The sequence below is a fragment of the Phyllostomus discolor genome, chromosome X (assembly GCF_004126475.2).
Source record: "Phyllostomus discolor isolate MPI-MPIP mPhyDis1 chromosome X, mPhyDis1.pri.v3, whole genome shotgun sequence".
Classification (NCBI taxonomy): Eukaryota; Metazoa; Chordata; class Mammalia; order Chiroptera; family Phyllostomidae; genus Phyllostomus; species Phyllostomus discolor.
The window spans coordinates 71,266,552-71,293,688 of record NC_050198.1 but is presented as its reverse complement, the minus strand read 5'-3'; the positions used below and the strand labels follow the sequence as shown (position 1 = coordinate 71,293,688).

At 40.9% G+C, this 27,137-nt stretch overlaps 1 protein-coding gene across 2 annotated transcripts; it reads right to left on the bottom strand.

Annotated features, from left to right (window-relative positions):
• Positions 1-8,796: 8,796 nt before the first annotated feature.
• On the bottom strand, positions 8,797-26,842 carry ATP1B4 (ATPase Na+/K+ transporting family member beta 4). 2 transcript variants are annotated; one of them, XM_028523227.2, is made up of 8 exons: positions 26,685-26,842; positions 22,283-22,541; positions 17,626-17,754; positions 17,261-17,365; positions 13,328-13,524; positions 12,657-12,713; positions 10,380-10,475; positions 8,797-9,667 (listed from the first exon to the last, which is right to left on the bottom strand). In XM_028523227.2, exons 1-8 carry the CDS (start codon positions 26,745-26,747, stop codon positions 9,506-9,508), a joined length of 1,068 nt encoding a protein of 355 aa, XP_028379028.1. In that variant the 5' UTR covers positions 26,748-26,842; the 3' UTR covers positions 8,797-9,505. The 2 variants fall into 2 exon arrangements, with proteins under 2 accessions (XP_028379028.1, XP_028379029.1); XM_028523228.2 differs by having other exon boundaries at positions 22,295-22,541.
• Between the last annotated feature and the right edge of the window lie 295 nt (positions 26,843-27,137).

Here is a 27,137-nt window from a genome sequence, read left to right as displayed (position 1 = left end):
TGATGTTTTCTTTAGCTGTGAAGAAGCTTTTTAATTTGATGTAGTCCCATTTGTTTATTTTTCCCTTTATTTCCTTGCCCTAGGAGATACATCAGCAAAAATATTGCTACACAAGATATCTGAAATTTTACTGCCATTTTATTGTTCATAGTTTTGATCTTATTTTTCTTAAATAAGTCCCTTCAACATTTCATATAATAGTGATTTGGAGATGATGAACTCCTTTAGTTATTTCTCGTCCCAGAGGCTGCTCATACTATCCTTGGGTTTTTAAAAATATTTTGCTTTCTTCTTGTTGTTCTGATCAATTGTTTTTTGCTTCCTTATATTCCAAATCATTGATTAGATTCTCGGCTTCATCCACTCTACTGTTGTTTCCCTGTAAATTGTTCTTTATTTCAATTAGTGAATCCTTCATTTCTGACTGGATCCTTTTTATGCTTCTGAGGTTCTCACTAAGTTCCTTGAGTATCCTTATAACCAATGTTTTGAACTCTGCATCTGATAGATTGTTTATCTCCCTTTTGTTTAGTTGTTTCCCTGGAGTTTTGATCTGCCCTTTCATTTGGGCCATGTTTCTTTGTCTCCTCATTTTGGCAACCTCACTGTGTTTGTTTTTATTATTAGGTAGGGCTGCTATGACTCTGTGTCTTGGTAGTGTGGCCTAATGTAGTAGGTGTCCTGTAGGGTTCAGTGGCACAGTCTCCCCATCACCCAAGCTGGGTACCTGAGGTGCATCCTTTGTGTGGGCTGAGTAGACCCTCCTCTTGTAGTTGAGCCTTGATTACTGTTGGCAGGTCAAGGAGAGGGATTTACCCAGGTCAGTCAGCTGTAAGGATTGGCTGTGACCACTGACCACCAACCTCCACCCTCTGTGGAGGATCATTTGTGCAGGGGCACAGTGACAGTGCTCTGGTGTGGTCTGTAGCTGTCCACTGGGTGTGCTGGCCCTGGGGTTTCCCAGGTGGTGCAGGCCAAGGTCACCCCTCACCTGTGTTTTGCCTCAGGGCCATGCTGCCTGGTCTATAAAGCAATCTGAGATGGCTGCTACTTGAACTGTACTCGGAGATTCCCAGGCAAAGCCAAGCTGTGAATCTAGGATGCTTACTGCTAGTGCCAAGCCCAGGACCACTTATCAAGTGTTATGTTGGCTGGGAACTCACTGAGGCTAGCTGTTGCTTGTTTGAAAGGATTTAGGAAGTTGTGAAGCAAGAGTCAAGACCAGCCATTCATATGGAAAAGCTACTGTGAACAGCTGTAAGTTGGGTGGGATGGAGCTTCAGAGGACCTCCAGGGCAGGGCAAGCAGTATTAGCCAGGTTGATGGAGTCTCAGATATGGCACTCACCTGCCTACTCTGTGACTCTGCCTGCTTGTCTGGGAGTGAGCTGTCCCCAAGTTCTCACCTTGATCCCAGACACTTCAGTTCCTCACCATATCTTACTAGTGCCTTTCAAGCTGCTACCCCAGTGCTTGAGATCAGAGGGAGTGAGTCTGAGTAAGCTTATGTGTGGGTTCTTTAAGAGGAACAGCTTGGGACTCCAGAAGCTTCTTGCACAAACTCAATCCCTGCTGGTTTTTGCAGCCAGAAGTTATGGGGACTTATCTTCCTGGCACTGAACCCTGGGCTGGGAGGCCTGGTGTGGGGCTGGGACTCCTCATTCCTGAGATACCCCTCCTGGATTTTTATGCATCACAGGTGATTATGGCGTTAGCCTATTCTGCCTCTCCATCCCACCTACCAATCTGGATGGACGTGGTTTCTGTAATTCCATAGCTGTCAGACTTCTATTCATCTTGAGTTCTGACAGTTTTGAGTGATGATTCTCCTATAAATTAGTTGTAATTTTGATGTGGATGTGTGAGGAGGCCCACTATTTTTATCTATGCTGCCACCTTGACTAGAAGTTTTAGCTTTTACATTTAGATTTTTATTCATTTGGGGTTAATTTTTGCATATAGTATGAGGTTGGTGTCCAAAATTCTTTTCTTTTTTCTTTGGCATGTGGATTGTCACAGCACTATTTGTTGAGGAGAGTATTCTTTCACTATCAAATGGATGTAGCTCCATTTTCAAAAATCAATTGGCCTTGGCCTTATGGGTTTATTTCTGGACTCTCAATTTAATTCCATTGATCTATTTGTCTGTCCTTATGACAGTTCCACACTGTTTTAATTACTCTAGCTTTGTAGTAAGTTTTGAAATTGATGTATGAGCCTTCTAGATTTGTTCTTATTTTTTAAGATTATTTTGGCTTTTCTGGGTCCCTTACATTTCTATGTGAATTTTAATATTGCCTTGTCAATTTCTGAGTAAAAGAGGAAGTTGGATTTTTTTTTAAAGATTTTATTTATTTATTTTAGGGAGACAGGAAGGGAGGGAGATAGAGAGGGAGAGAACCATCAGTGTGTGGTTGCCTCTCACGTGCCCCCTACTGGGGACTTGGCCTGCAACCCAGGCCTGCGCCCTGACTGGGAATCTAACCAGCAACCCGAAGGGCACTCAATCCACTGAACTATACCAGCCAGGGTGGAAAGTGGAATTTTGAAAGGATTGTATTGAAGTTGTAGTTTAATTTGGGGAGTATTGCCATTTTAGCAACATTAATCTTCTAATCAAGGCATCCCCAACCTCCAGGCTACTGACCAGTACTGGTCCAGGCTTTTTAGGAACTAGGCCTCACAGCAGGATGTGAGCTTGAATGTAATGCGCTTGAATCATCCAAGAACCATCCCCCACCCCTGATCCACGGAAAAATTGTCTTCCATGAAATCGGTGCCTGCTGCCAAAAGGGTTGGAGACTGCTGTTCTAGTCAATGAGCACAGATGTCTCTCCATTTATTTTGTTCTTTAATTTACTTCAAAAATACTATGTAGGTTTTTTTTTTTGCACAAGTTTTGCATTTCTTTGTTAATCTTTTCCTGAGCATTTTATTATTTTATGCTATTGTAAATGTAATTGTTTTGTTATTTTGATTTTGGAATTGTTCACTGCCAGTATATGGAAAGACAACTGATTTTTGTATCCTGATCTTTTATCTTGCAACCTTATTTTTAACTCTAATACTGTTTTAGTGCATTCCTTGAGATTTCCTATGTACATCTCATCAGCTAGAGGATGAGGGGGGTGGGAAAGGATGTTATGTTCATCCTGCCTCTCATTTATGAACACGTTTGTTCCTGATGTAATCAAATACTTTTCTGATTCAAATTAACTGTTTTATGATGGCTGTATCATTCTGTTCTGGAAAGAAAATGTTTTATGTAAGCCAGACTTCTAATGCTGAATTGAATTATAGAATTTTCTTTGGTAAAGACAATATGGAATAAATTAAGGTGGCTTCTTTCTCTGTCTCTCCACCTTCCTTTTCTTTCAAGCAAAAATAGTTGACAAAATGCTAGGGTGGGGTGAAAGAACTCTTCTTTGGACATCTAAATGTTAAAATTGTGAAAAGATTTCAGTCTAAAAATTCTGATACAACCATAAGTAAGTGTAGGATTTGACAGAACACTTTTTGACAAAAATGTAGTAGTCATCTATTGTACTGCCTACTTCACATCTCTTCACCCTTTTTGGTAATATCTCTTCAGTTTTTCTTAGGAGGATTGTCTCTCCCTGACTGTCAATTCTGGCAGGTTCAGTGGTAGTGATATCACCCCAAGCTTTGGCAATGGGCATGTGACTCAAGCCTGGACAATTAGAAAAGTTTCTCCCTGTGGCCATGGAGATTAGTTCAGGGATGGGCACAGAATCTGATGCAAGTAAATGAGAAAGTCAGAATTTTTATTTGAACTATTAGGAAAGAGAAGTGATCTTTTCAAGTGGACATTAAATAAGCCTTTAAAGATTTAGGCCTGGCAGTGATTGCCTTTGGGTGCAGTCTATCTTGACTTGTGGAGCCTGAGAATGAAGCCAAAATAATGGAGAGCAGAATTGAGAGATGGAGAGAGATTGGTTCCTGATGACATCTTTGAGCTTCTGGACCTCACTATGGCTGAAGCCAAAGTACACTTGGACTTTTCAGTTATGTAATTCAGTAAATGTCCTTTTATCTTTAAGTCAATTTGAGTTTTCTTTTTCAATTTATTTGTTTTGTCACTTGCAAACAAAAGAGTTCTAAATGGTATACCAAAGGATACAAGATCAAGAAAATATGAAGGAGGATTGAAAAGGGAATGAATATTAAAGATTAGAGAAAAGAGTCTCTATAATGGTAAAGCCTAATGCCATGACCCCATAGCCACAGAGAAGAGTATGCATGAAGATAAAATTGCCTAATCACTGGAGTTGGTTCAGCAGATGTGTCCAGCAATGTACCAGACCCCAAGGAGTCTGCCCACAGAACCTCCACTTGGTGGCTGTGTCAGAGATCACCTGTTTGCCCCTCTAAATGCACTCTCTACCCTTCTCCACTCTGCTTTCTTCCTTGAGTGGCTGACCTATATGGACATCAGTAATCTTCCTTGCCTCTGGCTTTTGGTTGGGTTTGGTGAAGTTACCATCAGGAAATCAGAGGGAAGAAGAAAAAATAAATCAAGGGATTTATTCTCATGTTTCCCTCACTGCAAGGTCACCTTGGAGTACTTTAGTCCTTCCACAAGGTCACCACTCCTCTCAAGGTAGTCAACTGTACTAAAACTCAGTCTTTCAGGCTCTGGGAACCACTTCCTATCCCTGTCCCTTAGGGTCTAGGGAAAGTAAGAGTTGAGCTTATGCTAGCCTGCCTGGGTCATTGTGCTATTCTTTGTGGTTCCCTACATCTATACATTTATAAGTAACCTATTTGTAAATAACCCCTCTTTCAATTTTTCCATTTTGTCAAGTGTATCGGGTTGGTCAAAAAGTCCATTTAGTTTTTTCCATAAAATAAAAGACACACTTTTCATTTTCACCAATAACTTTATTGACTTGGATATTTTGAGTGTGTTGGCTATCTCCCATGTGGTATAATGTTGATTGTTCTCAATTAATGTCTCCATTTGATCGCTATCAACTTCAACTGGTCTACCAGACTGTGGAGCTTTGTCCAGCTAGAAATCTCCAGCAGAAAACTTTGCAAACCACCTTTGACATGTTTGATTGGTCATGGCACCTTCTCCATACACTGTACAAATCTTTTTTTTTTTTTGCATTTCAGTTGCATTTTTCCCTTTCATGAGATAATAGAACATAATATGCCAAAAATGTTGCATATTTTCTTTCATCTTCAATATTAAAATGAGTACTGAATAATTCACCAATTTTGATAATTTTTAAATGCACACTGATATGACAGCTGTCACAATATAATCTAACAAAGTTGTTTTGAATGAAGTTAAAGACAACTGAGCACCACTAGAGCCACCTTACAGAAAAAAAAAACTTTTTGGCCAACCTAATACTTTTCTTTTGTTGGAGCCCTGACTGATGCTATACCCACACAGTAGTCTGCAAGGAAGTACATCCTGAAGATTAACCTGCTAGATTGAGAGCCTATCACATCCTTCTTAAACCATTTGGATCCCCCTGTCAGCATTTCTTCCCTCTTACCCTAAAACTAAAGAACTTTGTGAAATAGGCAGGACTATTCAGCCTTTCAACTTCTTTTTCCTTGCCATTTGCCTTCACCTGTCCTATTCCTCCCCCACTTCTCAACACACACACACACACACACACACACACACACACACACCCCTCTATTTTCTGCCTGGATAAAGTCATAGAGTAAATCACACTTCTGTATGATTTGGTTAAATTACTTTATCATGTTTGAATATTTTAAGAGGAAGTCAGTAAGGAAAATGATTCTAACAAAGAACCTAGATGGGGGAAATATATTTGGGATCATGGACCTCCTCCCAATCAAACCATATCAGCCTACTAGACCTTAGGCCAGGGCAGCTTCCAAAGAAAGAAGGCATTCCTACTGTAGCCTTGTCTCTGAGTAAAACAAGGGTTTGGAAAAATTTCTGTCATTAATTGTAGTTACCATAGAGATTAGCTTTGGGAGACAGTTTGTGGCCAGATGTGCACTAAAGTCACTTAGCCAATCTTTCATCAAACAATTGAAGTTTCTTTTAGATTTTGTTTTCTTCTCCCCACTTCAAACTTTCTCTTAGTATTCCTCTCCTACACAAATACATAGAATGACTTATACCTGGACTCAACCTTGATGAAGGAAGGAAGTTCACTCTGCCAAAGTAGTCTTCTGAAAAACCAGAGCATTGAGACTGTAAAAGGAATAATGCTCATAATGAAAAAAAACATTTAAATTTCATTCTCTTGTGGCTAAACCCCAAGGGTTGAAAAAAGGTCTGGGGGATTAGAAAAAGTCTTAAATTAATAGGCTATCAGTTGTCAAGTTTTCCACCCATATAGCTGCTCAATATTCCTGTGGGAAAATCAATGGTACAGTCTAGAAAGAGAAAATCATACATTTCTTTTTTATATCCATTTATTGTTGTCAACAAGTCACCAAGACAACACTAATGTTTTCTTCATGAGATTTGCAGCAAATAAATGCCTAAGAAAGATTAATTTAGGATAATGATTTCAGAGGGGTGAGGGGTGAAAAGTAGTAAGTGTAAGCATGGACAAAACCATGAGGGCATCTTGAAGTAGTATTTCTCATTAACAAACAAGTAAAACCAAGTGCATTGCAACAAATTGTATACAAATCAAATACTGGTACAGCACTGTATGGGGGACTATTTAAATTAATCCACCAGAAGTTACTGAACTGTTAGAATTCAATTTTAGTGATTATATTATAATATCCAATTCTGTAAAATAAAGGTATTTGTTCATGTCTCAGCTGACAACCCAAACTATCCTAGTACTTTTCAATACTTCTTTGAAACTGTGAAAATGATGGATTCCATTGAATGAGAAACACTGTATGGCAAAAGATTCATAATTCCTTGTCTGTTTAATAGTTAACATATTTAACAGAATAATATATTATTATGTATAAAGTATAGCACCAATAGTTGAATTACTGTGAACTATTAACTATTATAACTCAAATTTGACATATGTTTCAAAATGTTTGGGATATCATTCATTGATTTTTAAAAAGATGGTACTTCCTGGTAAGCAGCAGCTCAGAGTAGAAAGAGCACTGGACCTGGAGTCAGATGCAATGCAGGTTGTTTTCACTAAATGCTCTCTAATATCCTTTCCAGATTTAATGTTATTATATTTTACTACTGAATCTTGAGAATTTACCTGAGATGATTTTTAAATGGTTTTCAAGTTGTTGTCTTCAAGCATCTTATTTTTTTTTAACAGTTTTAAAAATCGAATTTGGTAAGAAAAGAGTCTGAGAGGAGAGAGTTTCATTTTTTTTGTATTTTCCACAGATCTGCTGTTATATATCATTTATTACTTGTTAATAGTGGTCAGCCCCCCTCTACTCTGTTGTTAACAGTTGCCAGGAGTTGGAAGGTATCTGAGAAGGAGATTCCGAAGAGTAGCAGCCTTTTTGCCACAAAGGCAAGAGAAAAACACTATGTGAGCAACTAGATTGGTGTGATGTGTTTACATAACTGGCTCAAATTCCCAATATTAAATAGTTTAGAATTTCTTAAGAGAGTTCACTAAAGCAAATATTGCTTTTGTTCTCAGATTTCCTTCTTCCCAACCCAACTAGTGTTTACATCTCTACATCAGTGTCTGACCAATAGAAATCAAAAGCCTAAAATGTCCGAAATTGATCTCAACATCTTCCTATCCAATCCTGTTTCTCTCCTCTATTCCCAGTCTTGATCAACAATATCACCATCCCACTGGCTCTAGCCAAGCTCGAAACCTTGTAGTCATTCTTGACTCCTCCTTCTCCCTCATTGCGCATTCCCCAATCTTATCCCTCTCCAATCCACCCTTCATATTGTGGCTGCCAAAGTGCTCTTTCTAAAATGCAAATATGATCACAGAGCTTCCCTGCTTAGAATGCTTTAATGACTCCTTTTCACCTACTGGATAAAATTCAAAGTTCTCTTTTGGTACCTGCATAACTTTCTAGTCCAATCCCCTGCCACTCCCTACTATTTCCCTGAGCCCTTTACACTCCAATGACATGAACTACTCAGAGTTAACCAAACACACCATGGTCTGTTGTGATTGTGGCTTTGCATGTGAAATTTCCCCTGCTACTTTCTCAGCTCAAGTTAGTAACTTTTTTTCACGTTCCAATAGCATTTCCACATACTAGTTTTATAACTCTTGTCACATTATATCATAGTTACTTTTCCACTTGTTTGTCTTTACTACCAGACTGCCAGCTTTCTGTTTGGGAAGAAGGTAAACATTATAGAGGGTATTCAGACTTTGAATGGTTCTAGACGGCATTTAAGCTTGCTTTGGACCCTGAGACACTATGCTATTCTCTAATGTTTGCTTCTTCTCCTTGTCCCATCCCTCCCCATGGTGGAGGTGTTAAGAAGCAGTGGAATGGTCACATGGCCAAAGATAAGACAAAGCAGCTGGCTGATCCACAACCTGGGTAAATATCTGCCTCATATCATTTTTAAGCAAATGAAAAGGTGGTTAATGGGCCTTGAGTTTAGGGTGGGTTGGGAGGAGCTTTCTGTCTTATCATTTATCAGATGGCAGACTCTGATTTCAATCCTTAGAGCTGTAGCTGGGCGGTCAATACACCCATCCCTCATGGTCTCAAAGAACATCACACTACTGTCAAACAAATAGCCCAAGAAGAAATAGCTGGTAGAGATCTTCTTCCTTGTTCTGTCCTCTGCCTACAGCTGAGACAACCATGTTTGCAGGAATGTTTGCCTTTGGATGATTACACCCTAGAGCAATGGATCAAATACCAATCACAGCCATATAGTAGCTGTTTTCCCCAATTGTAGTGGGCCCTATCTCCCCCCAAAAAGTCTTCATTTCTAATCAGAACAATATCTAGTTAGCACTGCTTTCTGACCCAGTTGAAGATACCCTAGTTTTGAAAGAGTATTTAGTTGCCCACACAAGGCAGCCAGTTTTTCAAGCATCCCTGAATATAGAGTTCCCTAGGTATGGTGGCCCTAGATGTATTCTGGGTTGGTCTGATTGGTGGTTCCCATGGAAGGACCTTGCCAGGCAGGTGAAAAAGAAAAGATTAAATATCAGCCTGGTTGGGGGAATCTCACCTGTAAAAACAACAAAGTTTTAGAAAACACAATGAATTTAAAATCATTATAGAAATTCTCCTTCATGGCTACTGTAAATTTTATCATGTACTATATTTGCACTACAGTGAGGATCCTAGCAGCAAGAATGTGTTTTACTTTTAAGTGGGGGAAAGGAAATTAAAATAATCTATTTGTCATCAGGAGAGACCACCTTTAAAAAATCAAACAGCTCCCACAATGTCATTTTATACATATGTCAAAGGCAGGAAAAGAGGATCTGCTCTTAGGTATCCATCTGGCTGTGTCCTGATTGAAGAAAAAGAATTCAGGTGCTACCAGGGGTGACATAAAATAAAACACAAACAGAACTAGTGGGTGTGATCCTCTGAAATTCTTAGGTTTCTATGTTCAGAGTAAAAATCACCCTACCCACAAAACGATCATTGATGACATCATTTATGATGCCTTTTCCCTTCAGTTGGCACTGCACAGGCACTGCTTGGTTCTTCACCACGTCTGTAAAGTGCATTGCCACCAGCGGGGAGGTGTAGTTAACCTGTAGGTGGAAGAACAACGAATTCTAAGTGTGAGAAGGGGTGGCTGTATGGGAGGACAGGAGGATGAAAGTGATCAGATATTTAGTGCATGATAGGATAACCTCCAAAAGAGAACAGAGTAAATCCCATGATTCCAAGTCACAAATGGCTAAAGCAAGTGGTGTGCTCTCTCTGCCCTGGGACAGTGGGGAAACACATTTCTCTCATAAGTCACTGTCAGATGTCTAATTGTCCTCTGAGGAAAACCAATTCTGACTCAGTATGATATGATTTCCTGGATATCAGACCATGAATCAGATCAGAACTAGTGTCTGTCAAGTCTTTGCTAGAGACGAAGCTTTCACCACCCCAAGGAGAAACAGGGAAGTGGGATTATTTGGGCAAAATTTAGTGCAATGGCAGTGATTTGTCTGTTTCTGGCTCTGTCACAATGCTATGTGACATTGGGCAAGTCACTTCTTTCTGAATCCTAGTTTCTCCATCTGTAAACTGAAGGAGTTAGACAACACACAATATCTGAGATTCCTTTAGATATGGTGGAAAGAAGTGATTCTGATAGGAATTGGTAGAGTGGGCTACTGGTCTTGGCCAGCAGCTGTTCACTCCGCTGTTACTACCTGCTGCTCCCTAATTCATATAGATCCCAGCCAGCATTTCCTTTGCCTCTAAATCCCTTTCTGACAGCAAAGACTGAAGGGGTTACAGGCTTACGTGAGTCAGTTTGCCGTAGTAAGGGTAGTAGCGGAGGTCAAAAGAAGCAGACTCTGGGTAGTAATTGATGGATCGGATGTCGTTTTCATCACCTCTCTGTAAGTAAAAGCAGGCATATGTGGGGTGCTGGGTCACTCAGTTGGTTGGATCCTGAGCTAAAAGGATCTGTACCCCAGGTGAAGTCACTGTGTGATCCACAACCACCTGTCCCAAGAAGACCATGAAAGCAGAATGGGGCAGAGCTCAACTCAGGCCTATCACCAGAGGAGCATTTCCAGGGAGACACTGTGCTTTGGCTTTTCAGTTCAAAAAATACTGGCTAGAACACCTGGACTGAGGAGGCCAAAGGTGCTCAGCATGGCTCTGTGCTGGCTCTTAGGGAACCCAGACAGAAGGACTCCAAAGGGCTTGTAGTACCTGGTACTGCTCTGGCAAGAAAACCTACCATGCCAGCCCCTATCCAAAGAATCAGACTGGGCCTGGCACTCAGTGTTGGACTTTGGAGCTGAGACAGGTGTAAGTTGGAACGTGTTTAGTAAATCCCACCCACAACAACTTACCCACTGTGGATTCAGTTCTGTTGGAAGACAGATCAGATGCACAGGGACACAGCTTATAATTGGCTCACCTGAACTCATGCCTCTGACCACATTCTCTGTAGTGCTTAATAACAATAGGTTGAGTCAGGAAGATAAACAAGTGGGGCCCAGTACTGGAAATGATTAAATAAACAAGTCTACCCTCATCATAACATGCCAGGTAGGAGATTTCCCATTCTACCTATGGATTTATTTTGCCCTAAAAAGCAGAGGCCTGGGGGCTAATAAGAGGCAAATTGTGTATCACTACTAGGAAATCACTCACTAGGGTCATATGATGACTTCTGTATATCATTCTTAGTATAAACGACTCTCCTTAATTTATTCTAGTAATTACCTCATCCTGCTTGATTTCCACAAGCGGGTGTGGGTTTGACCAGTATTTATTATTATAGAATTCATAAAGACCTTAATGTTTCTTTTTTAAAATAAAAGGACAGTTTTCAGCAAGGTTTGATTTAGGTCGAAAATGAATGGCTTCTACTACGGAACTATAAGCAGGACTCAATCCAATTAAGATACTAGTTTTAGGCCAAGTTGGTCTTTACAATTCATTTATACATTTTTCTAAATGGCAATGAAATTCATTTTTCATGAATGGTATGTGGAATCAATTCTACTAGTTTATGGTCACACCTCATGTGTGTGTATATTTATTTACACATACTCACATACAAGCAAACAAAATGAATGTCCTTCTACCTTGTTCACCTGGCACAGATGACCTGACTTTTCAAAGGTCATATTCAACATCCAACCCCTCCCTACCCACTGTCTGGAACCAATCTTTCCCTGGTCAATGCCTCCACTGCACCTTCCATAGCACCTGTAATACTTGATTGTCCTAATTTCAGAGAATGGCATATTTACCTTGACACTCCCAACACCTAGCAAAGTACCTACCTGATGTATAATAAGTGATCAGTAAATGCTGCCTTGGCTGCTTTCTGATCTGCCACCATTAAGACTGGAGTTTTGAGCTGTATTTCTACTACTGAGATAGCATTACCTGGCTTCGTACATTTGCAAGACAATTGTCCAGGGCTGGGATGCAGTTAATGTTGTCAAACAGGAGGGAACTACTGCCAATTTAAGAAGCAAACCTTAGATCTAGGTCTTTTTCCTACAAAGGAACTAATTGGGGCAGATGAGATAGGAGTTAATGGTCCCTTCAAGGACAGTTAATTAGCATATTAATGGAGTTCTGTTTATACTCCCTTGTAGTCATTTGTTATTGCAACACAAGTGCCACTGGTCCTTGCTGCAAAAAGTGAAATTTAGTTTTAAAAGCAGGGACTAATGACTGTAATGAAAGCTGTTTGTTTAGTTCAAAGAAACAAGTAATTAGAGCTGAAAGCAAAAGTGTAAACAGAATCCCAATTAATGACTTGGTATATTGTTGTTCCCTGCTGTGGCCCTTTGCAGAGGTTCATTCAGTCTTTGGCTTTCTCAGGTATAAATCAGCACATACACACACTATACACACAAACACATAGGAATTGAATGCTTTCTGGAAATAGGGAGGCCTTGAAGTTACTAAAGGGAGGTGTAGGTATAGAAAGATTTACTCTTTCCCTAACCCATAGCCAACCATCCATGGTAAAACCTTGGAAGGGATGAACCACCTTTTTGCATGAAGTAGATGTGCTAACAATGCGTACTCAAAAAGACACTTTACCTGAACTTTGCAGGAAACCTTCACAGGATCTCCAAGCTCAGGACGAAAGCCTACAATCTATCAAAAGAAAACCAGTGTGTGTGTTTTTTTTTTTTAAATCAAACAGATTTGACAGTAAAACCTGGGCTTTTATAAATCCTATTCTGCCTTCTCAAGAATGTTACAAAAAGGAAAAAATATCTTCAGAGCTGTGTAACTCAGCTTACTCCTTGTATTTGTGTCTGATATTTTTACAGTGGTAATTGTAGTAAGATAACACTGAAGATGTAAACAACTTTCTGGTTTCAAGAGGGGCGTGCCCGGTAAGGCTCTGCCAAACATAAGGCATGGCAGCAGAGAAAGAAAATGCATTTCTTGTGATATGAGCATTGCCTCTCACCCCATCCCCATGTCATCCCCTGTTCCAAACAGCTCAGGATCTCATTCCCAACAGAGGGCATCAAAAGGGGCAGGTTTAGTGATATGGGAGAAGAATGGAAATAGGGAGTGTTCAAGGAGAAAAAAGAATTATTGCTTGATAGTTTGTCTGATTGTTTATATTACTGATGCTGTCAGTAAAAATGACCAAACTGGTAGTAGGTGAAGACAGAGCCCTGGAGAAATGAAGTTTCCAGAGCCCTCCTACCCTACTCATCCACTTATCATCACCAGAGTGTCAAGGGCCAATATACCCGGTTCATCTTTAGAAGAATGCAGGGTTGTCCAGTAGAGTAGCCAAAAGTAGGGTCATCCAAGCCAGAGCAATTCTTCAGGAAGGAGCGCTTAAATTGGCAGGCCTTCTTGTCCTCATCTTCATTTGCATCTTGGATGAAGTACTGCCCCGGGGGACAATCTACATTCATTTCCTCTTGAAGGCTGTCATTATAACCTAAAGTGTGTATAGGTAGCAAAGAGCCATGTTAGATAGGAGATATAGGGGAAGGCCATGTTTTCAGTCGTCTTCCTCCCTAGTTTTTTTCCCTCCAGCTTGTTTGTGCTCTTCAGGAAACCCCCTAAATCTGCCCTAGGCTCCGAGACAAGGGATTAGGTGCCCAAGGCCCTTCATTAGCATATATCTTGGGGAAGCCTTCCAGGAGTCCCCTCAGCCCACTTTGATTGCCTGCCCCTTGCTTCTCATTCCCTCAGAACTTTTGGATATCCATCTCTGAGTCACTTTATAACTTCTACTTTTCATCATTTCTTTTCAGATATGGTAAATTGTAAATGTAGAGCTCTGCCTCTTTTACTTCTAGGAGAGGAGTAGGCACATAGTAGGCAAATTTTGGAAGATAGACTAGGTCATGTCAAGGCATGGCATATTATAAGGCAGCAAAGCTGGGTTAAAGCTCTTTAAGTTTAGCCTAGGAGACATATTCCTTTGAGGTCCATGAGAGGCACTGATGCAGGAGAGTGAGAAGTATGTGTTGTAGAACTCATGAAGGGGAAGGAAGAAGAGCAGGAGGAGGAAATAAACTAGCTCTTCATTCTTTACAGAGGGAAGTTAGCACTGCTAAATAGAAACTTAGATTGAAAGCAGAAACCAATGACAATCATACTGTCTTCACTGAGAGGGTGAGAGGGTGAGATCTTGTCTACTGAAACCTGAAGCACTTCTAGTTAAGTGTCCCTTTACATTGAATGGAATGCAATATGTGTCCAAGGTATACTTACTAGGGAGGGAGCTAAAAGGGTCTATGTGTGAGCTGACTCTTTGGGTTACTAGATGTCATAGATCTAGGCTTTGGAAGTTACTACTAATTCAATTATTTCTAATTTGGTTCTAAATGATAGTGTCAGGTATTCCTGCTAGATCCAGCCCCTATGCATTCATGTTCCAAGAAGCTCAGTTTTTCAGAAGAGATTGTGTACCTACAATCTACCAGAGGTAAAACTCCAAATGTACTGCTGGATCCTCATCTAGATAGGTTGTGACCTGGGTTTGATGTTATTAGGAAGCAACTGGGAATTTTAAATCTATTCCAGTTATGGCTAAGCCTTTATTATTCCTCAGACAAAGTTACATTCAATTCAAAGTTTTGTTTTAATCATGTTTTAGAGCCAGAACTATGTTCAAATAATAACTTTCCAAATAGATTCTCTAATCACATGCTCATTGTTTCTCTTGAGATAGTTCCATCAAAAATAATGTGACATGGGCATGACCCTTATTGCAAAATCCCAGGCCTCATGGGAATGAAAGTGATACTCTGGGATTTCTATTTCAGAGATGTATTCATTTAAAATAGAGCACATTATCTATGCTTAGGAACAAAAAACCCAATGCCTTTCCTCATGTTCCCCACCTCTGTTATCAGGTCAGAATTGGTATTTCTCCACCTACTAGTTTCTCAGAGGAATTTCTTCAGCAGAGATTCCAGTAGTACATTTGTAATAGCTCACAAGCATTTTGAAAGTAAAAAAAAGATATTGTTCTGGCTATGATGTCCAAAATGGAACTACATGGACTCCGAATGAACCCAGCTCCCTCATTTTATAGGTGAGGCATCTGAAGTTTAGACTTACCCCAAATAACACTGAGCATTACTTATGCAAAGTTGAGTTTCTAATCCTGGTCATATGCTAGTAGCAAAGAATTATGAAAAGCAGCACTTCTCAAGCTTTAAATGTTATACAAATCACCTGTGGATCTTTTTAAACTGCAGATCCTGATTGACCATGTCTGGGGTGGGGCCTGAGAGTATGCCCTTCTAACAAACTCCCAGGTGGTGCTGATGCAACTGGTCCCTGGATCACGCTTTGAGTAGCAAAGGTGTCAAGAACATGGACATGGGTTTAAACATTGATTCTACTGCTGGGAGACTTTGATCATGTTAATTCCCCTTTCTGAGCCTCAATGTCCCCATTTTACAAATGGGGACAATAAATTCTGCAATGCAGTGTTAAAGTTAAATGGAAAAATGTGTGCATTTTAATAACACTTCCTATCACATAAGAGATTGTTTTCCTCTTAATTCAGTGTACATTCTACTGGCCACTTCCCAGGCCAGGCCAACCAAATTAGTCTAACTGCCTCCCCCCACAATAATAGGTCAGTAAGGTAACGTCATTGGAGCTTCTCTTTTTTTGTTTTTTACTTTATATAACCCAATTAAAAAATGGGAAAAGGACCTGAATAGACACTTCTCCAAAGAGGGCATACAGATGGCCAATAGACATACAAAAAGATGCTCAATGTCACTAATCATCAGAGAAATGCAAATTAAAACCCCAATAAGATACCATCTCACACCTGTAAGAATGACTATCATCAATAAATCAACAGCCAACAAGTTCTGGTGAGGATGTGGAGAAAGGGGAACCCTTTTGCACTGTTGGTGGGAATGCAGATTGGTGCAGCCACTGTGGAAAGCAGTATGAAGATACCTCACAAAAATAAAAATGGATCTGCCTTTTGACCCATTGATTCCGCCTCTGGGACTATATCCACAGGAACCCAAAACACTAATTCAAAAGAACATACATACCCCTATTTTCATTGTGGTGTTATTTACAATCACCAAGACATGGAAGTAGCCCAAGTGCCCACCAGTAGATGAGTGGATAAAACAACTATGGGACATTTACACAATGGAATTCTACTCAGCCATAAAAAAGAAGAAAATTTTACCCTTTGTGACAGTATAGATGGGTCTGTAGAACATTATGCTAAGTAAAATAAGCCAGTCAGAGAAAAACAAATACCATATGATTTCACTCATATATGGAGTCTAATGAACAAACTGAACTAACAAGCAAAATAGAGACAGACTCATAGATGGACAGCAGGATGACAGCTAGTATGGGGGGTCAGGTTAGGGGGTGGAGGGATTGAGGAAAAAGGAAACAGGACATGGACATGGACAAGTGTAGTGATTGCGGGGGAGGGGAAAGGGATATAAGGGGACTAAAAGGTAATCACCGGATCTCCTCTTTGATAGCTAGATAAATACAGAGGCTGTGTGCTCTGTGTTTAACCCTAGCCAAGCTGCTACCTCAGATTTCATCATGCGAAAGGGCTTCTCAAAAAGCCATTCATTAGTTCCTAAAACTGAATATGATGATGTTATAGAGATGGGCATCTTGAACACTTCTGATGAAAATGTAGGAGTGACTGCCAACCAGAGATGCTTCCTCTAACTCCCTTCTGGAATGCTGTTAAATGAAGACCCTTGCTCTCTTACTTCAAGATGGCTCATCTCCAAGAAATGAATTATCTTACCTTGAGAAGGCATAGGAGACAGGCATCTTCCAGTTCTGGAGAACACTCCTCTTTTCTCACTACTACTTCCCGCCCGGCCCCTGAATTATTATTTTTTTATAATTGATCATATTGAACCATCTGGATGTGCCCAGGACATAACTAGGTGCTATAGGGTGTTCAAGAAGAGAAGACAAGTTCTCTGCCCCAATGGACTTCTCATATTGCTGAAGAGTTAGCCGATATGCTTTTAAGGCAATGTGCAACCATAAATTAGAGCAGTTTTGATCATATCTATGGGTTCTGAAGGGGATGCAAGGTAAGGAAAGACCGGAATGGGCTAGAGTTAGTAAGAGTCTGTCAGGTGAATTTTGAATTCCCACCTATAATCTTTCCAAAGAGATTTGCACCATTCAGAGGAACTTACCCTGGAGAAAGCCATTTAGGCTAATCACATAATGCTGCCAAGTGTCAGGTTCGGAAACGTTGAAGTTGAAGTTAAGGCTATGGGCGAAGGGTCTGATCATAACTCCTGGCAATGGAAAAAGGCTTTGGATATATTAACCCATTCTTGAGATAATATTTTAGTATTGATTCCCATGAAACCATTTCCCCCCAGGCAATGAAAATGAAAAGGACCATAATTTGCCAAGTACCATTTTACTTTTACTCTTAATAATTGAATCTCTAAGTCATTACCGGGAAGAGCCAAAGTTAATTGAGGCTGAACATGCTGTGCAAGCAGATTTCTGTCCAGCAAATTCTGATAACACAGGGCATTTGAACACTCACCAGGAGGCTTCACCTTCTCAGTGAAGGTCGGCATGTAAGGACTGATGTTCAGAAATAGCGTGTACACGCAGAGAGTGATCACAGCAGCCAGGGAGGCATAGAAGAAGAAGTAAATGACTAAGATCAGGCCTGCAGAACAATCAGAGATAAAAGTGGTCAGTGCTTGCCAACAAGCTCTGCCTCCTTACTTGAACTTGTAAACCAGAACCAATCCAAACAAAGTAGATGGCATTTTTTTTTATAATTCCTCAGATTCAGTATATCTGTCCTTGTTCATTCAGATTTCACCAATTTGGAATTAGTGAGAATTGTGTCAGAGGGCTGATTTCAGTTTACCTTTATAGCATCTCTGACGGAAGGGCTCACCGAACAAATGACCATGAACAAGATTACAGAGGAGTGGAGTTTAAAGTACTGCAGAGGGAAAATTGCTTGGGGGTCCTCTGGACAACAGTTGATGTCCTAAGTACAAATCATTATTCACTATTCATTAAAGCAGGTGTCCTGAAGAGTCCTAGCAGCTTGGTTCCAGTGATTATATGTATTTCCAAGGGATGGAAACAGCATTTTTTGTCATATAGCCTATAATTCAAGCTTTTGATTAATTTCCATGGGACTTGCCTCTAATCAAGGCAAAGCGAGGTTTCACCCTACTTATTTCAAATCTTTTTCATCTTTAGCAAAAGTTTAAGTGGCTCTGCTTAAAAAAAAAACCACTAACACAGTATAGGAAAGGAAGGAGTAGGAAACTCCTTAATTACTGACACTTGGTACCCGTAATCTCTACCTGTGAGCTTGGGCAAGTTACAGAACCTCTCTGCACCCCAGATTCCTAGCAGGTAAAATGGGAATAAGTTTAGCACTTGCCTCATATCCTTCTCTACATCTGTAACAGTACAGTAGTCCCCACTAATCCATGGTTTTACTTTCTGTGGTTTTAGTTCCCAATGGCCAATACTGTGGTCCAAAAATATTAAATGAAAAATCCCCAGAATAAATACTTCATTGGTTTTAAATTGTGCTCCATTCTGAGTAATGTGATGAAATCTCACCCTTTCCTGACCTATCCTGCCCAGGATGTGAACCATCCCTTGTTCAGGATATCCAGGCTGTATATGCTCCCTGCTCATTAGTCATTTAGTAGCCATCTTGGTCATCAGAATGACTATCAGGATATCACAGTGCTTGTGTTCAAGTAACCTTTATTTTACTTAATAATGCCACACTCACATAACTTTTATTATAGCATATCATTATAATTGTTCCATTTTATTATGAGTTATGATTGTTAATCTCTTACTGTACTTAATTTATAAATTAAACTTTGTCATATGTTTGTATATATATAAAAAATATATAGTATATATAGGGTTCAGGCACTCACTAGAGGGTCTTGGAATGTATCCTGTGTGGGTAAGGGAGGAATACTGTATCAGGAATTCAGTCTTCCCTTATATCCTATCCTGACCTTACTACTTCCTCACTGTTTAATCTTAGACATGCTGTTGACCCCTCTGGACCTCAATTTCCTCATCTATAAAGTGAGAACAATAATACTACTTGAATAATGCATATAAATAGCATACCACAGAGCCTGGAAGATACCAAATACTTTATAAATGATAGTCTTCATCATTGTTATTATTAATATTATTATTGCTATAGGACCAGAAGCATAATTATGTGAATTCCTCCTCTGTGGGCTGTATTAGATTTGCCCAGGATTAGGCAGTACAGAGTGAGGTAAATGAGAGTGAGATTGTTGCTGAGAAGCTCTTTTCAAGTCTTTCTTGAGGCTCTCTCAGCTCCACTCACAACACTGACATGATGTTGCAGCTACACATTTGAACTGAATCATGAACCGGAAACTGGAACAAAGCACACCGCTTTGCTGTACCCAAAGCCAAATCCAAGTACTAGTTTTTAAATTGAACCATGAACTAAATAGAGTTAACCAAAAAATAACTGGAGGAGAGGAAAAAATCCTTAGTAATCCAACTGGAAATATAATATGGACAACAGGGTGGAGAGTGCCTATGAAAGCGGGGTGGTGGGTGGGTAGGGCAAGGGAGAGCAATGGGGGAAAATTGAGATAACTATAATAGAACAATAAAAAAGATAAACTAAAGTATAACTGGATTATGAACACATTGGTTCAGCTGGAGTCCCTGGAGAAGAAACAGCAGCACCTATGTGGCAGTGATACTTGGCTACTGCCCACTGGCTGTCCTAATGGAATGTGCCCTGTGCCATCTTCTCCATTCCTTTACCTTCATCTGCATCCTAGGAATGGATTAACAGCTTAAGCCAAGCTGGAGGACTGGAAGATTCAGTTTCATGGATGAAAGGATAGCAGTAGAATACAAGTAAACTCCTTTGGAAATAACTTTCTGTTTGTGTGACCAGGAAGCTGTAGATGGGAGAATGGCACTATCAATGAGTCCCCTCAGCCTTACTCATGTGTCTGTGATAGGCTAATTAACTCAGCCAAGCACCCTCAGGCAAAACCAAGCACCATACCCATCTGAACCATCGACCCCCACCAACCCTTTCTGCTCTGGATGTCCAAGTTTTACTTGGCTACTCTTGTAGGTAATCTAAAGTTCTCTTCTGAATGCCTCACCCAAGTGTAGGTAGACCTGGATATCTTGGAAAGACTAGGTACCCATGATTACAACTCTTCACTCCTCATGCCAAAATACCCCCATCAGTTCTGAGGCCCTACCTATCAGGGCTCATTGCTACAGTTCAGGAAGACAGTGTGGCAAGAGAATAAACTCCAGTGTTCATCCAACCTGGGTTTGACTTCCAGTACTGCCACTTATTAACTATGTGACTTTAGACAAGTTACTTATCCTCTCTAAGCCTCAGATTCTGCATCTGTAAAATTGGGATGATAATATTACTACCTCATATTGTCCTTGTCAGTACCCAGTAAAATAACATGTAATCCCTAAGAATAGAGGTTGCCCAACTACCAAAGGAAAAGCTCAGAATATAATAATAGGTGGGTGAATATGTTGGTCATGTTGCTGTCCATGTTCCAGTGGGCACCTAGTTCTCAAGCAAGAGGGCAGCAAGGCATATGCTTAGTGGCCTAGATTTTAGGATCATAATTTTCCCTTTGCTCTGGGGTAGCTGAACAGAAGAAGCCAGAGTTCCTGGGCTGTCCTTAGACCTGCTACCCAGAGGCATGGATATGGCCTACTATGAAGTGTTCCCACTGTCATATCTTCCCCGGGGAACTTGAAACTTCCTCCCTCATCCCTACTTACTGGCCTATCACTTGTTCTCCATGGGAGCAATTTGGATCAGCTCATCTACTGAAGTTCCAATGGATGGCTATTTGTGGGTTAATGTAAGACACCCTCTCCCAGAATCACACTTGCCTTTCACAAGGCCTGTTTTTCCAGTCCACTTTAGGCAAGGGAGAAACAGCTGTGCCCCCTTTGGAGCCCCAGTGAATGTCCAGAATTTGTCTGCAGCTTCCAGAATGTCAGAATGTTCCCTGAATGGTACATTTGTTCCAGTTGAGCACTTGAGGGGTGGGCAGGAGTGGGGCTGAAAACTGAGGAGGGGTGAAGGAAGCAGGACTGGCTGTTTCACCCTGACTGAGCTGAATTAGAAACATGCACGATACGGGAGAGAATTCTTAGCCAAAGGAGCCTTTAGAAGACATGACCATCAACTTCAGCAACTTAGACCCTTGGCAGTAGGGAACTCTTATTTCATCCATGGCATCCTCTATTTTGTTTTCTTCTCCAAAGCAGGATCTGTTCTTTTTCTGGGCTGCACAGAGTGTGTCAAGTGTGAATTTGACCACAGGCAAAATCTCTTGAGAAGGCTCAACACTAATAGTTCAAGAGGTGAGTAGGACCCTGGGAAAGGAGTGCTGGGGAAATTGTGAAGTGAAAGTAGTGGCAGCATGTGGCACAAAGAGGAAATACTAAGGCACGTGATTCTCCCACTGATCAAACGATGTGGGGGCTCAGCCTTAATCTCTAGAGATGGTCCTAATTTAAACCTAATTTCTCTATGTACACCAGAGGAGCGAAAATCACCAACAAGCTGGGGTCAGGGGCAGGTCTCCTGACTCTCCTTCTCTGGCATTTCTAGGTGAAATGATAAGGATTTATAAATCCTTGGTCAGGTTAGCACAGACCTAGGTCGCATATTTCAAAACTAGAAATAGTTTTTAGAGTACTTTCAACTTTACCATTGTAACACCTTATTGGAGCCTCAGGCTGATCCTGTGAGAGAGGCAAGACAGGGATTATTTCCGTCATTTGGTGAGTGAGGAAACTGAAGCTCAGAAAGGGTAAATAATGAGCCCAAGGCCACACAGATAGAAGGTCATAGGGCTGGGACTTCAAAAAAATTTCTGTGGTTTTCCAACTCATTCTTACTGTCTATCTGCATTGCAAATGATTTTGAGCCAAGTGGATTTCAGATGTACAATCAAGTTTCTTCACCTACTTAGAGTTTGTTCTGATGGGATCTGCCCATAGTCCAGGCATTTCCCTAGGCATTGATCCTTTTACATGATATCTAAGAGATCTTTGCATACAAGACCATCCAACATATGGTAAAGGAGTCCTGGACACCAAGCCAAAACGAAAGGACACCCTACGGGGGCAGTGGGACAACTGGGACTTACTCCAACTCTGACCTGTTCGGGCCAGAAACATCCTTTTTTCCGGATCCCACAGGTATTCGTTCATGATCTGCAATTTCCACCACCAGGTGTTGCCTGTTGGCTGACCCTGACCCTCTTCCTCCTCCTTTTTCTCCTCTTTTTCCCCCTCCTCTTCCTCCTCCTCCTCCTCCAAATCGGGTACCAACATCACCCGAGCCTCTTCTTCTGCTTCTTCCTCTTCATCTGCTAAGTAGTTCTGGTTCACTTCATCCTGATCATCCTGGAACAGTGACAAAACACAATTCCCCTTTTAAAAAATGTCCAGTGGCACATGCCACCAGCCAAATATAAATGGAAAACAACTCAATATTTGGAAATGCTTCAAATTTTCACTTCCCCATAAACATACCCATTGTTACAAAAGGTGTATTTTCTTTCTCTCTGTTATTTTGGAAGAAATATCCTTTCTATGACCCATTTTGGTCCAATATCCTTTCCATAGAGATATAAGTTTTATTATCAGCTTTAGGCATTTGAGCTCTTTCCCTAAGATTGCTTCTATCCTACTCTGTCCTGGGGCCTTGGCCTCCTGCTTCACTTTGTCTGGCTTATCAGGACAGAGCTGAGCTCAATGCTGGAGGATGGAGTAGTTTCAGACACTTGTGTCTATGATGGCAAATTCTCAGTCCAAACTAGCTTTATCATAACACCCAAGTACACTTTCAGCTGCTCCACCTCACCACCCCAAGTTGTGGTTAAAAATAGCCCTGGGTAGATATCAGGTGGAGAGGCCAACTGCTGTACCCCTTCTCAAAACTTAGACTGCCTTCCCAACAGAAACAAGTGATGGGGAGCTATTTGCTGCTTCTTTGACTGTTATATGATCTGGAACTTCTTTCTGACTTAATCTAGTTGAACAGACCACCTGAGGGCTGGGACCCCAATTGATACTTCCTTAGTCTCCACCACCCCAAACCCCCTAGGCAAACATCTTGGCACATAGTAAGTGCTCAGCACATATTTATTGATTGATGGATTGCAGCCATTACTTGAGATCTGAAACTGTAATCTTCTCTGAGTGGTTCTAAGAAAATTAAACCAAGCAAACAAAACAAAACAAAAAATCCAGACTTCACCAAATGGTATTTCAAATGCCTCCCAGTCATAGGCCAGAGAGTTGGATCTTTGCTCTTTGTGGGTCTGCCAAGGCTCACTGCAGCAGCAGAAAATGAGATCGCCCTCCCTTGTCTCTGCTGTCCAAAGTTGAAGAGTGGCAGGGCCTGTGCACCTGTTGGGGTTGGATGTGTCAAATGATAGAGGCCAGGGGCTCCTTGCTGCCCCCTCCATGCCTGATTCCTCAAAGGCCATTTAGAGGACACTTGACTAAGAATTCTGCCATTAGTGAGGAGGGGCCTCAGAAAATTGGATTGTTCAGAATCAGTAAAAGTGATACGGAATGATAAGGCTATAGTCTCAGCATTCAGTCTGCTCAGCACTACCTAGCTCTTGATTATAAGCACTGTTGAATTACTCTCTAATTTGTTCAAATGTACAGCTTTATATCACACACCATATCAGAACTGACAGTGATTTTGGAGATTCACTTGCCCATCTGAGGCTCAGAGAGGGAGCAGAACAAAGCCACACAGCAAGTTCATAATAGAATTGTCAGTCTCAGAACTTTTGTCTCTCGATACCTTGGACAATGTTGTTTCTACTCTATCACATTGAGCACAGGTGCCTAAAGGTGATTTAGCAGATTTATGGAAAACAACAATGTGTTACATTCTGTGCTCCCAAAAATATTGTATATGCTCATAAATGAGGATTTCTGACTCTGACGTGGATTCATAGTGTAAAGCTTAGGAAAATAAACTCTATTACTCAATGTTAAATGGATTAATAAATGTTCTTAAATCTCACTTGGGTGTGAACATATGTACACATTTGACCTCCCAAAGTACATTCTGAGCACCCAGGGAGCAGGGTCTATATTTTCTTACTCCTTAACGTCCCGCCACAGTGTGCAGCCCACAGCTAAGTAACAGGTGGGTGCTGGGCAATTGTTGATGATAACTGTCTGACTCTGGAGAAATGTTCTCACAGAACTCATCACTCTCACCTCAGCAGTGATGTGAACTGCAGCAAGTACTCATCATGGCCCCAGAGAATCTACTGCAACTGAGAATCTCAGAGAATTTGAAGTGTAACATTTCATCATGGAGGGATTTACATTCCCTTTCTGTTTCCTGAACATTTCATTTTCTCGCCTTGTTGCCTATATGCCTGCCCTCCACTTTTGCTCCTCAGAGGAGGCAACTGGCTATGGCGTCAGCCTGATCTTATCTGTAGATATGAGCTTTCATGATAATCCTATTAAAGATGGCTCGTCATTAAAGCTTTACCCTTATGGGAAGAATTAACCTTCTAAGAGCTGATTTCCCCATGTCTGTCATGATGCCTCAGTAATAAAAAACTTCAAATATCTTTTTCCTCTCCCCTGCTTGCAGGTATAGGAGAACCTCACAATGTACAAGAGAGGTGCTTTCATGCAACTATTTAATGGAATCCAGTAGGGGATTCTTTGGTAATGAAAGGGTCTGTTCTCATCAGTTTCCCAAAGTGGCACTTCCCTCATGTGATAGTGTGAGTGTGTTGGGATATAGTAGTAGGTATGTGCTGGGGCCATCATGTTGCCCTAAAAGGGAAGAGTCTGAAGGATGTAGGGTAGCTCCATTTTGAGCACTCTAAATATATGAACATATAAATAAATATATAAACAAACAGTATAACCCAAAGGACAAATTTTTGTCCTGCATTGAGTAATACCCTGTAAACATTTGAACAATTGGTTAATTTTAAAAGAGAAATTAGTACACAATTATTCACTACGTCAAATCATTTCTTTTTAAATTTGTGTTCTCTATAAAAAGCAAGGCCCCCTGATGCATTGAAAAATCCAAACCAGAACAAAATAGAAACAGACTCATAGGTACAGAGAACAGACTGACAGTTTAAAGTGGAGGGGGGGTTTGGAGGGCTGGGTGAAAAGGATGATGGGATTAGGAAGTACAGATGGGTCCTTACAAAATAGTCACAGAGATATAAAGTACAGCATAGGGAATATAGTTCATAATATCATATAACTATGTAGGGGGCCAGGTGGGTACTGGAAATATCAGGGAGGACCACTGTGTATAGTAAGTACATGATTGTTAAACCACTTTGCTGTACATCTGAAACTAATACAAAATAATATTAAATGTAAACTGTAATTGGAAAATAAAAAATAAAAAACAAGAAGATCCAAACCAGTTGACAAATCATTGAAATTATATTCAACACTTTAGAAACATTACATAGAAAAGAAATCAAGTAAGGAACAGTTATATATGCCCTACAGATTGTGACTATTCTAAGAGCTGGAAAGAACTTTGGGATGTCCAAAGAAAGATTCTACAAATTGTGGCTGGAAAGTTAAGGAAAACCCTTCGTAGGTGGGTATGAGGTTAGAAGAATTCATGTTTTCCTCTGCTGGCTCTTGACAGTCTTCATTTAACTCTCTGATTAAATAAGTGGCCATTCCCAAAGAAAAATGGATTATGCTTTGTTTCTTCCTGGGGCTCAGATCACAATCCACTTTGGGGGAGATTTCATAACATACCTCTTTGCAAAAAAAAATACTGCATGTACTTTTTTATATATATTAATGAATTATAACAAAGTAAATGCAAAGAAACTTTGGGTTCAAAGAAATTTGCAATGCACCCTGGAGATAAATGGCAACATCAAAGGTGTGTGTGTGTGTGTGTGTGTGTGTGTGTTGGTCAGGGCAGGGTGGCAGGCAAGATGGCAATGAGTGGTGGAGCGTCAGAGGGTTGCGGGTTGCATACTGCAAATATAATGGAAAGCCAACAAGATTAGAAGTCAGAAACCTTGCATTCTCAGTTTGGCTTGTCTACTAACTTGTAAGTCACTCCTGTGCTCTGAGCCCCAGCAGCTTTCTTTACATGAGGGGTTCTGGAAATATGATGTCTAGGCAGTCAGTGCCTTTTATTGCTTCTTCCCCTTCCCTTCTCTCTTGGTTACATTTCCTGTTATCAAAATAAAACCTTTACTCCCAGATTCCCAAAGGTCTTTTTAAATTCTAGGCTCTCAAAAAAATTTCCTGTCATTCTCTGGCATCTTCCCCTTCCTTTATTTTTCTTCCATAGGAAGAGGGGCTTCCTCTTTCAATCCAGAAATTTAGACTGAAATGGGGTGCTGGGAGACACTGCTTGCTCTTGAAATTGTGGACTCTCTTAAACTTCCTCTTCTTGTTCATCCCAAGGAGAAACAGCCATAAGCGAAGACCTACACAACCCCCACCCCAACCCAACCCACTAAAAAGGGGCAGCAAAGTATGCTGTTCCCTGGGACTCACAAGTCTGTAGCGATAACTGTGAGGAAAGGCCGGAGCCCTTCTGGACCGGAGCTGCCTTCTCATGGCTGTTCAGTGGGCAAATATGCAGCAGAGGCAGGCAAGTGGGTGAAAGTTCTGGAGCTTCTGCTGGTACAGGAGACACTGGTTGCTGGGGCCACTTGGCGCCTAGTAAAAGTGAACCCTTCTGGCATGAGCTCTTCCCCAAAATAATCTAACATGCTCCTCTCTCATTGGTTGGCCCCCTCCTTGAATCAAAGGAAAGCCCTATAGAAAAGCAAGCTCATCATTACAGGGAGGGGGAGATATTCTGGGTCACGAGGATGAGTAACTCACCACCCCCCTACCCTTCTCTAGCGCCTGAGACACTATGAGACCAATGGAAATCTTAAGTCGTGTTCTTCTCAATTGAGAGTTGGATATCTGTGTGTGCAGGGGGTGGGGCACGGGTGGGAG

Coding starts and splice junctions, on each gene's coding strand:
- ATP1B4 (XM_028523227.2), bottom strand. CDS start 26,747: ATGAGAAGGCAGCTCCGGTCCAGAAGGGCTCCGGCCTTTCCTCACAGT. Junction 17,366..17,625: donor TGAGAAGGTGAAGCCTCCTG/GTGAGTGTTCAA, acceptor TTCCATTGCCAG/GAGTTATGATCAGACCCTTC. Junction 10,476..12,656: donor AGGTTTCCTGCAAAGTTCAG/GTAAAGTGTCTT, acceptor TTTTACTTACAG/AGAGGTGATGAAAACGACAT.